This window comes from Colossoma macropomum, unplaced genomic scaffold (assembly GCF_904425465.1).
Source record: "Colossoma macropomum unplaced genomic scaffold, Colossoma_macropomum, whole genome shotgun sequence".
Classification (NCBI taxonomy): Eukaryota; Metazoa; Chordata; class Actinopteri; order Characiformes; family Serrasalmidae; genus Colossoma; species Colossoma macropomum.
This window is the reverse complement of record NW_023494788.1, coordinates 41,811,084-41,819,754: the sequence shown is the minus strand read 5'-3', so window position 1 is coordinate 41,819,754 and position 8,671 is coordinate 41,811,084. Positions and strand designations below refer to the sequence as shown.

At 38.5% G+C, this 8,671-nt stretch overlaps 1 protein-coding gene across 1 annotated transcript; it reads left to right on the top strand.

Moving 5' to 3' along the window:
• The first annotated feature begins 3,344 nt into the window (after window positions 1-3,344).
• On the top strand, window positions 3,345-7,979 carry zgc:174917 (uncharacterized protein LOC565650 homolog). The gene is made up of 7 exons (XM_036567921.1): window positions 3,345-3,435; window positions 4,637-4,929; window positions 6,021-6,315; window positions 6,428-6,519; window positions 6,781-6,920; window positions 7,409-7,513; window positions 7,625-7,979. The coding sequence occupies exons 2-7, from the start codon at window positions 4,800-4,802 to the stop codon at window positions 7,715-7,717; spliced, it is 855 nt and encodes a 284-aa protein (XP_036423814.1). The 5' UTR covers window positions 3,345-3,435; window positions 4,637-4,799; the 3' UTR covers window positions 7,718-7,979.
• Window positions 7,980-8,671: the final 692 nt, after the last annotated feature.

The following is an 8,671-nucleotide window of genomic DNA, read 5'->3' as shown; positions in this document are numbered from 1 at the left end:
CAGTAATCACTCCAGTAACAGCACCTCCCCAAGTAAAGCTAATCCAGCTGGGCTTAATTTGACACTATGTTTAGTAGTTGAGGTTTATGTGAAATTTTCTGTTAAATATTGTATGTTTTCTCTTTATTTTTTTCCCCCTATCCTGAAAATTTTACTTGTGCATAATGGCCATTTTGACTGGAAATAATTTTTGCAACAGTTCTAAGAGACCAGCTTTACAGGCTCAGTACTTCCACACTGCACTGTACCTACTGACATCACCAGTTATGAAAAGGCATAGTGCTGTCCACAAGAGCCAAACAAATTATTTTTATCATTGCACTGGACACCTGCTGACATTTTACACTATATAGGCATAAGTATTGGGACACCCCTCCTAATTGAGTTCAGGTGTTTCAGCCACACTCATTACTAACAGGTGTAAATTAAGCCCGTACAATCTCCACAGACAAACACTGGCAGTAGAATGGGTTGTATTGATGAGCTCAGTGACTTTAAACAGCACTGTCACAGGATGCCACCTCTGCCACAAGTCACGCAAAATTTCTGCCCTGCTAGATCTGCCCCGTCAACTGTAAGTGCAATTATTGTGAAATGAAAGCACCTCAGAGCAACAACAGCTCACTATTCCTGCCTATTTTCTGTTGAATCATCGCTAAAGAGTTCCAAATTGCCTCTGGAAGCAACATCAGCAAAGAACTGTGTGTTAGGAGCTTCACAAAATGGGTTTCCATGGCCAAGCAGCTGCACACAGGCCTAAGATCAGAATGCACAACGCCGAGTGTCAGGACAGTGATGTAAAACACCCCGCTACTGGACTCTGGAACAGTGAAATCATATTCTGAGGAGTGACTTCTCTATCTGTCAGTCTGATCGACGAGTCTGGGTTTGGAAAATGCCAGGAGAACGTTACCTGCCTGACTGCACTGTGCCAGCTGTAAAGTTTGGTGGAGGAGGGATGATGATATGGGGCTGTTTTTCAGGGGTTGATCTAGAACCCTTAGTTCCAGTGAAGGGGAATCTTAATGCTTCAGCAGAACAAGACATTTTGGACAACTGTACACTTCCAACTTTGTGGGAACAGTTTGGGGAAGAACCTTTCCTGTTCCAGCTTGACTGAGCCCCAGTGCACAAAGCAGCTCCATAAAGGCCTGACTGGGTGAGTTTGGTGGGGAAGAACTTGACTGGCCCTCACAGAGCCCTGACCTCAACCCCATCAAACACCTTTGGGATGAACTAGAATGGAGATTGTGAGCCAGACCCTCTCGTCCAACATCAGTGTCTGACCTCACAAATGCTCTTCTGGATGAATGGGCAGAAATTCCCACAGACTCTACCAACATCTTGTAGAAGCTTCCCAGAAGAGTGGAAGCCGTTAGAGCTGTAAAGGGGACCAACTCCATATTAATGCCTATGGATTTAGAATGGGATTCATAAAAGCTCCAGTAGGTGTGATGTGTAGGTGTCCCAATACTTCTGTCCATGTAGTGTATCTTGAGGTCCTGCATCACTGGATGTAATGATAAAACACTGAATGGTGTTTTGGCCTCTGTGACCACTGAAATTTTTAACTGCCAGAGTTCAGATTTAAGATCCTTCAGAAAAACAAAGAAACAGGTGAACAGTGAGTTTCAGGATTTTCGGTAAAACAGTTCCTTCCTGGTCACTTGCCTGTTAGTCAACCGAAGTACATGTGGAGTGGGCGAGGTGGCAGCAGGTCCTTCCATGATGTCATTTAGTCGTTTTATTTTTTTTATTATTTTCCTTTTCCTGTCTCAATTTACACCATGTTGTGCTTTTTTCCCCAAAACCTACAGCTTCCTTGTATATGAGCAGTAGCACTTGAGGTCAGGCCTTCCTCAAAGAACCTGTACACTCTAGCTACTGCAGGCACCTGAGCAGCGGAGCAAGTATAACACGTTTTTTTATTAGAATGAAAAGTTGACTTCCAGTGAAAAATACTTGCATTTTATTGGGAAAAGTACCAATATAGTCTGCAGGGAAATATTCAGGTTTTTACTGAATAATTAATATTCAGCACTCCAATATTAAATTCAATAATATATATTTTAATGTAAAGTGACCTAAGCTCAATATGTCTTTGTGACATACATATGTATTATACTTAATTATTACTATTATTATTACTTACTTACTTGTAATGTATAATAAATGTATAATAAAGGAAAAGCAATCACATTTCACATTATTTTTTTCATATATCTTGAATATTACAGCTATGATTATAACACAATGATGTTGATAAGCAACAGATGTTGACTAGACATAAGATGGACATTTACTCAGTCCCATATACTTAAGATAATAAGTATAATGTATAATAATTTATATATTCATATTTATTATGATATAAATTCACTTGAACTCTATAGTTCCTGCGCATGGTGGATGCAGGATGTACTATAAAGAGCCACTAAAGTTCTACCAGAAACTCAGTACTTGAGGGGGTTTAGACGTTGATACATTTTCTTCTACTCAGGTTACTTCTGCTTGAGTCACTGCGTCAGTGAGTAACAGGGCCTCTGTATGAGGAGGGGAACACAACCCACTCCCACAGGAGGAGAACAATGGACCTGTTGACTTTGCATGGTTGCTTGTCATTCACATGAACAATAAAGGAAAAGAATGCGTGTGGTTGGTCTCACCTTAACGCTGAAGTCCACATGACAAAGTGGTAAAATTAGCTGTATGAGGAAATAATGTTAAATAACTGTGTAGTTGTAGTTTAACAATAAGTGGCGTCAAAATTTGACAGGTTTACGATGAGAAGACGCGGAGTGAGTCACTGAGAAATTTCCAAAGCTAAATGGTTTTATCAGCTTGTTCCTTAACTGATAAGAATCTCAAGCAGTTCACTGAGGTTGTTAACAAGAAAATACTGTTAACTACTACTACTACTACTACTAATAATAATAATAATAATAATAATAATAATAATAATAAAGAAGAAGAAGAAGAACAAAAAAAATTGTGATGCAATGGCCAGTAGATGGCGCTGCAGCACACCTGTCCGCTGAACGTCCTGGGTTTTTTGGTTGTCAGATGCTTCTTCCTTCTTCAGTTACTGTGTTACATTTCAGGTCACACTGTATTCTAACAATTCCTGAAAGGAAATCATTCCTTTGATCTTTCTTTGGGGTTTCCACTTCACTATTCTGACCTGTTGTCATTGTCATACATCTATGACTCAACCTCAAAGATGATGCAGTTTCATTTCAGATGAGCTGCACCCTTTTTCTTGCTTTACATGCTTTACAATAAACCCAGAATAAACTTGCAGAATGAAGTCATCAGTACTATGCATATTCATTTATTATGGAAAGCTATGATGCACTCAGAGTATATAAGCGTGAGGAGTTCTACAGCTGACAGCAACGTTTCAACACTGACATCTGTGAGTCAGCCTTCGAGCAGGTAGTAAGACCTTTTGTTTTCTTAAAGTTTATATATATATATATATATATATATATATATATATATATATATATATATATATATATAATATTATGTGTAATCATATCGCTGTTGTCAGAAGAAAACCTTGTATTTCCAAAATGGTAACTTTACAGGAGAAGCAATATAGACATGGATATAAATACACAGATATTGCATTATGTCTCAGCACTTTCTCTGTCTTTCTCAATACTGCGCTGCAAAGAATATATTAATATGTGAAAGCGTCTAAAATGTAGACAATATATCTAATATTATTATAGACAAAGAATATTATGATTTATTTAACCCATGTCTAGACATCTAAGAAACACTTTACTTGAATCCTAATGCATAACAGTGACAAAACCATGCCACACACAGGTCAGGACAGATGTCATATGTCAACATTATGACATGTCTTTACAAGTAATGGTAATGATAACACTGTTTAATTACTGAACAAAAACGTCATGACAGCTCAAATATATCTGATATCTGGTTATGTCAGCGTATGTAGCAGGATTAAAGTAAAGTGTTACCAACATTTCTATTTGTTCTACTTAGTAACTGAAATAAAACTCAAATGAAATGATCTGCACTTGCTAACATCACTTTGTATTAAGTGTACATTTGCCTATATTTAAGATGCTAACTTATCACTTATCAACATACCATTTCTTTGCAGTGTGGCTGCTGAAGAAACACTGAGTTCATCTTGTAGATTAATGTAGGCTGTGCTACACCTAAACCTGCTTTTTAAAAAAATGACCTGGGGCATAAACAATCTTTGTGTGCTGTGTCCATTCTCAATTGGCAGGTGCCTGCTATCACTAGCAGGTGTAGTGCAGTCTGGTATTTTGGGGAATTTTTTGGGGAATAATTTGTTTTTCTCAAGTAGCATGCTGCTATGGATGGTGCCAGTGTTTAAGAGGTCCCATTAGGGAGTTGGTCTTCCACCCATTTGCGCAATAGTAGGATGTTTTAGCCATTAAGCTGCTCATGCAGCACTGGCGGAACTCTCTGCTGCTCCATAAACAGCCTAGAACAAATTTGCTTTTGAATAAGTAAAAAGGAGAGAAGGAGGAAAAACACAGACGAGTGATTTTTAGAGGAGGAAATGCCTCTGTCAGGATGTCTCTTAAATGTTTGGACTCACAGTTCTCTCCTTCTCTCTCTCCAGAGGCCTACACTGCATAAAAGCAGCCATTCCCTCGTCACATTGACACAGACAACATCTACAACTCAGGCCCCTGAGGAACAGGAAGACCGACACAGGTAGAGGAGAGTGTCCACAGAGCTGTCACAGTCACCAGAACACTTGAAGTTCTCCAGTGTCTCCAGACATGAGCGGAAAGATGACAGATGTTCAGGCCCAATATGAGAAGCAGGGCTATCTGACCAGCATTCCCATACTGAGTGCTGAGGAGCTACAGCAGGCCAGAGACGCATTTGCCCTGCTGGAGAAAGAGTTGGGTAAGTTCTGGACTGTTTGGAACTGTTTGGAGTGAGAGAGAGAACATATGAGTAAACTAAGATGCTGCACTTAGGTGTGTATTCAGTCAGTTCTCCACCAGAAAGGGATCTTTCAAGCAATGCAATAGTAGAACCACTTTTGGTTCCCTGAAGGAACTTTTAAGAGCATAAGAGAAAGAAAAATGTTCTTTAGGCCATTCTGGCTTAAAATTAGATATAATAGCTTACTTGTTATTGTATCCAGTATTTCATAGTGCTACATCCCTCAACGTCAGTTTTGACAGAATTCATTATTGTATATATTTTCATGTTTTTCATTCATTAATGTTTTCTTACAATACCCGGCATACATCACACAGATCCATCACAAAATCATTGAGGATCCTTGTGGCATCAACCATTTCTCACTACTTGCTTAGCGACCTGAGCTTTAGGCTAATAAATACAACCAAACTAAGATTAATGCAACTCTTACCTTGAACAAAATCATAAAGAAACAAACAAAATAGGTGCCAGAGACAAATACTTCCTCTTTCAGCCAGGAAAAAATGAACCAAACTGAGGTGAGGTATTCTAAAAGCCAGGTTGAGAAATCCATTCCGTCCATTTCAATGATGATTTGACCACAGTTACCACAGTTAAGCAGCTGGAATAGGATATTCAGCTTGCTAGCAGTAATGTTAGCTAGTCTATTTGCCTGCTTATGAATCAAAAACACTTCAAAATAGCCTGTGTCCCAAAAACCCACCCCAAAGCAGTTGTAATTCCTCACATTTTCCAGAGATACATCATCAGAAGAGGGTTTTTCTAGTCTTTAAATAGGAAAACTGCTCTCTAGAGACTAGTGTGACTCCACTGTATGATGTAAGCAAGTCTGCAACAGATGTAATGATGCTTATTTTTCTCATTTTGCCTTTCTAACAGTCTTGGTTTTGATTGGAAATTTCATTCTTGGTCAATATTGACCATTTCTGTCCATTCATTATGAAATGTTCACACAATGGAACGGAAAGCCAGACGTTTCAAGTGGTGTGCAAAGAATAGATTTTGCAATCATATTCACTCAGGACTCATGTCATGTGCCACTACAGGTGAGGACTACACCTCCTACAGCCTGCACAATGTCCACATGGAATACGACTGGGTCATGGCACTAACTAAACACCCCAGAGTTCTCGAGGTGATCACAGCGGTTCTGGGCCCTGACGTGATCCTGCTGGACTCCCGCTTCATCTGCAAATACCCAGTGTTCAAACAAAGCCCTGCCAAGACTCATGACAGCAATGGCATCACTGCTTACAATCAAGAGAGTGAAGCAGAGAAGAGCATGTCTGATCAGAACAGCGACCCTGGGCTTCCATACGTGGCCTGGCATCAAGATATGAAGTAGGTGGAATGTGATGTGAGAGTAGAACTAGACTGGAAATATCAGCAGCTTTATAAGATCTTCATGTTTTTTGATATAAGAATCATGTTGTAAATCTGTCTTTGGTCATAGGTACTGGGGACTTGATGGAGGGCCAGTTGTCTCTGTCTGGCTGGCCTTGGATGACTCTCTGGAAGATAATGGTGCTTTACAGGTCATTCCAGGTACAGAACCTCCAGACACCTTTTCACACTTCTCCTCCTCTTCAGCTCAGCAGTTCTCATGGCAACTTTGAGCTCCTTCTCCTAAGTCAATGCGGAAATGTTCCTGTAATGATATTTTCTCAGCTTCAGCACATTCTAAAAATAAAGGCTCCTTTCAGCCTGAGCAAACATGGGCATCAAAACACTCTCCTGGATGAACGGCGCTCTGGAATCAGGATTAGCTATTAAAGTTAATTGTAAGCTTTGCTTCTTTTCCAACAGGAACTCACTGCTCTGGCCTTCTGCCCCATCGTCAAGCCAAACGCGCTGGCAACATGCTGAGCGTCAATCAGGAGATCCCAGAGGAGCTGGTGCAGAAAGAAAACTCTGTGCTCTGCCCCCTACTGGCTGGGCAGATGTCTGTAAGTAGATGCATGTGTAATGTTCTGTTTTGGTGAGCAGGATCTTGTGACACTTCCTCAAAACAGTCCTTCTCAAACAAAGCTTAGAGATGGCTAAGAGTCAAATGCAAAAGTTTGGGTACCCGGTCAAATGCCATGTTGTGATGCTTTTCTAAATGACAACAAGTACACATCCTCTGCAGGGAACACACGTCTGCCTAGTTTAATGCACAAATAGTGTAACATAAAATGTGACCCTATGCAAAACTTATGGCACATTTTATAGTTTATATTTCATTATTTCCAAAATGTTAACTTAGCAAAATTGTAATAATCCATATTTCAGTTACCTGTATTGGATGTTTTGACTTATTTTCACTTAGAAAATCAGAAAAACATGTAATCTGATTGGGGTGTTTTGCATATGACTGAATATTACACTAAACTGTGTCAGTACAAAGTATTTCAATTTAACAGATTCATAAATATCTGACATTTGCTTTATGTAGATCCATGATGGACTCTTGGTCCATGCTAGTGACCCCAACACATCAGAACGGAGGCGCTGTGGCTTCGTGATCCGCTATGTGCCCACTGCAGCCTACCCGATTCAGGTGAAAAATCCTTTTAATATTAAATGTTTGTAATACGTTTTTCATTTGGGAGAGAAATTAGATTTATAAATGAAAAATCATGCAAAAAGCTCTTCTTTATGTCTTTTGCAGGATCCTGAACGACCCAGGAGTTTCCCTGCCACAGTAGTTGTTAGTGGACAAGACAAGTATAACTACTTCTCAAAGCAAAAGCCTGAACTGTGATTGCATTACTTGGATTACTGTATGACTACATACATCTACAGTGAATTATCTATTTATAATAATAACACAATGCCTATGTAAAATTTTCATTCTTTACTTTTACTTGTTACTGATGTTACTGTTGCACAATTAATTACAGAAGTTTGAGTAATTATTTAATGTTGCTTCTATCTACTGTACTGTATGTTGCATGATGTTGAATTTAAGCATTACGTTTGCTGCAGTCTGTTCCCTTCACTGACTTGAAATTCTAAATAAATTATTTGACACACTTTACTAGACGGACTTCATTGTTCAAAAAAGTTCAGTTTTGTATGTATCACATGTACTACTTTTATACCACACTCGGGCTCAGAATTGCCTGTTAACAAAAAACAAAACTACCTACAAATATTATAATATTGTTACTTACAGCATAGCTAATTGATCACTATGCTGTACTGATTTATTTGAATTATGAATTATTTATATGACATGATAAAGAGAAAGATAAAGAACAGAATAGGTCCAAATACAACTAGAGTTTAAGAGAATGTGATGCATTAATTTTGTATTTGCAGAAATTATATAAATATAAAGCTTCAAACAGTACTGTTGGGTTTTTAAGCTGAATTTATGGGTTGGCAAAGTAACTGAACAGCCACAAGCAATAAAAATATAGAATAAAGAATAAAAAATCATTTAATCTGTTTTTCTGGCCTTGGATTACACAAATCAAGAAAAAAATCACATGCTGTGTTTATTTTAGATTTTTTAGAGTTGCATCCCTAAGATATGTTGCCTTATTAAGCTGGACAGTTTGTCAAATAAATTTATTTTTTTAATCAGGTTTTTTCATAAGTGAAATAAAATCTTGGTTCCTGTGTTTTCTTGTCTAATTTCAAAACATGCACAACTATTAATGTTTTGACATAAAAATGTGCATAAAGTCAATCCAACTGTTATCAAATATGC

Excerpts from the sequence above, each read along its gene's own strand:
- zgc:174917 (XM_036567921.1), top strand. The coding sequence starts at position 4,800 with ATGAGCGGAAAGATGACAGATGTTCAGGCCCAATATGAGAAGCAGGGC. Across the intron at positions 6,520-6,780 it reads TGCTTTACAGGTCATTCCAG|GAACTCACTGCTCTGGCCTT; the intron begins GTACAGAACCTC and ends CTTTTCCAACAG. Across the intron at positions 7,514-7,624 it reads CTGCAGCCTACCCGATTCAG|GATCCTGAACGACCCAGGAG; the intron begins GTGAAAAATCCT and ends TGTCTTTTGCAG.